The sequence below is a fragment of the Diaphorina citri genome, unplaced genomic scaffold (assembly GCF_000475195.1).
Source record: "Diaphorina citri unplaced genomic scaffold, Diaci psyllid genome assembly version 1.1 scaffold11078, whole genome shotgun sequence".
Taxonomy (NCBI): Eukaryota; Metazoa; Arthropoda; class Insecta; order Hemiptera; family Psyllidae; genus Diaphorina; species Diaphorina citri.
Window position 1 is genome coordinate 1 of NW_007388451.1, and position 1741 is coordinate 1741.

Below are 1741 nucleotides of genomic sequence, written 5' to 3' on the forward strand. Positions count from 1 at the left end.
TGCCAGCATGGTAGGTAAACATTGGATGTTAGGATTATTGAGATATTGGGAAAAATCCTACAATGCTGCAGTGAGCACTAAAGTTGTGACATAGTAACACAAAGAAACTGCATTTACACAATCATAATTTTCGGCACGAACGACCCACTATCAGTACCTTACCTACTTAAAAAAATAAATCATAGAGTGAACTCTGTAACTGCCAAGGTTTTATCGTCCCAAAAGCGAAGAAAATATGAACAGTCAGACAGGATCTACAATCATAATTTTCGGCACGAACGACCCACTACCAGTACCTTACCTACTTAAAAAATAAATCATAGAGTGAACTCTGTAACTGCCAAGGTTTTATCGTCCCAAAAGCGAAGAAAATATGAACAGTCAGACAGGATCTAGGAGAAAACCAGCAGTTCCGCCAGCCTAGTTAGCTTGGTTGGTAGTTCTTCTGCCTTGCAAGCGCTAGGTCGCGGGTTCGATTAGCACCCGGGACGGATTTTCTCCTGAAGGGATGCCTTGGTTAGTACTGTAAATGTTGGTAGACAAATTGGCCCGGTGCCAGTGGTCGTAACGATAGGGAACAGTACAAACAATGCTAAGGTTCGTTCTTGGAACGGCTAACTTTTTCCTACCCTATCGTCCTCTCTTCGATTTCGGGACGATAAGACCTTGGCAGTTACAGTTCCCTCTGTCAAACCTCTTGAATAAAAAAAAGTGTTAAGCAGAAATGCTTGTCACAAATGTTGTTCCCCGCCTAATTAACTTTTTTTTGACGTGGACTCGAACCACCAAACTCCAGACCCCAGGTTGGTTTCTCACCTGAGTTAGCGCCCGTAATAATTACAGTCTTCCCGTTCATCATGGTATCCTTCTTGTAGATCCCCATGGACATTTGGTTGTACATCTTCAGGAGTACCAGGAGAGCTCCTGGAATGCTGATGTACCAATATTGGGCTGCCACACACAGGATGGTACAGAAGAATTTGGTCACGATGCCCATGGTGAAAATGTGTCCATAAGGTTCGTTCTTGGAACGGCTAACTTTTTCCTTCCCTATCGTCCTCTCTTCGATTTCGGGACGATAAGACCTTGGCAGTTAGAGTTCCTTTATCAAACCTCTTGAATAAAAAAAAAAAAAATTGTTAAGCAGAAATGCTTGTCACAAATGTTGTTCCCCGCTTAATTAACTTTTTTTTTTGACGTGGACTCGAACCACTAAACTCCAGACTCCAGGTTGGTTTCTCACCTGAGTTAGCGCCCGTAATAATCACAGTCTTCCCGTTCATCATGGTATCCTTCTTGTAGATCCCCATGGACATTTGGTTGTACATCTTCAGGAGTACCAGGAGAGCTCCTGGAATGCTGATGTACCAATATTGGGCTGCCACACACAGGATGGTACAGAAGAATTTGGTCACGATGCCCATGGTGAAAATGTGTCCTGAGAGGGAAAACAGAGGAAAATTCTTTGTAGGCACCACAATTGAAAATTAGATGAAAGTTAGAAAATTTGGTGAAGATGCCCATGGTGAAAATGTGACCTGGAGAAAATTTGGTGCCAAATTGAAATATGTATTATAAGACTTAGAGATCAATAAACGGCAACTTTTGAAGCGATAGTTGGAGACCCACTGGAATGCTGATGTACCAATATTGGGCTGCCACACACAGGATGGTACAGAAGAATTTGGTCACGATGCCCATGGTGAAAATGTGTCCTGAGAGGGAAAACAGAGGAAAATTC

The 1741-nt window shown here is 42.7% G+C and overlaps 1 protein-coding gene across 1 annotated transcript; it reads right to left on the bottom strand.

Annotated features, from left to right (window-relative positions):
• Window positions 1-816: 816 nt before the first annotated feature.
• LOC108254107 lies at window positions 817-1711 on the bottom strand (the record flags this gene model as incomplete). The annotated part of the gene is made up of 3 exons (XM_017449084.2): window positions 1642-1711; window positions 1244-1364; window positions 817-951 (listed from the first exon to the last, which is right to left on the bottom strand). Coding segments are annotated over exons 1-3 (316 nt in total), but the record flags the coding sequence as incomplete, so codon positions are not given.
• Between the last annotated feature and the right edge of the window lie 30 nt (window positions 1712-1741).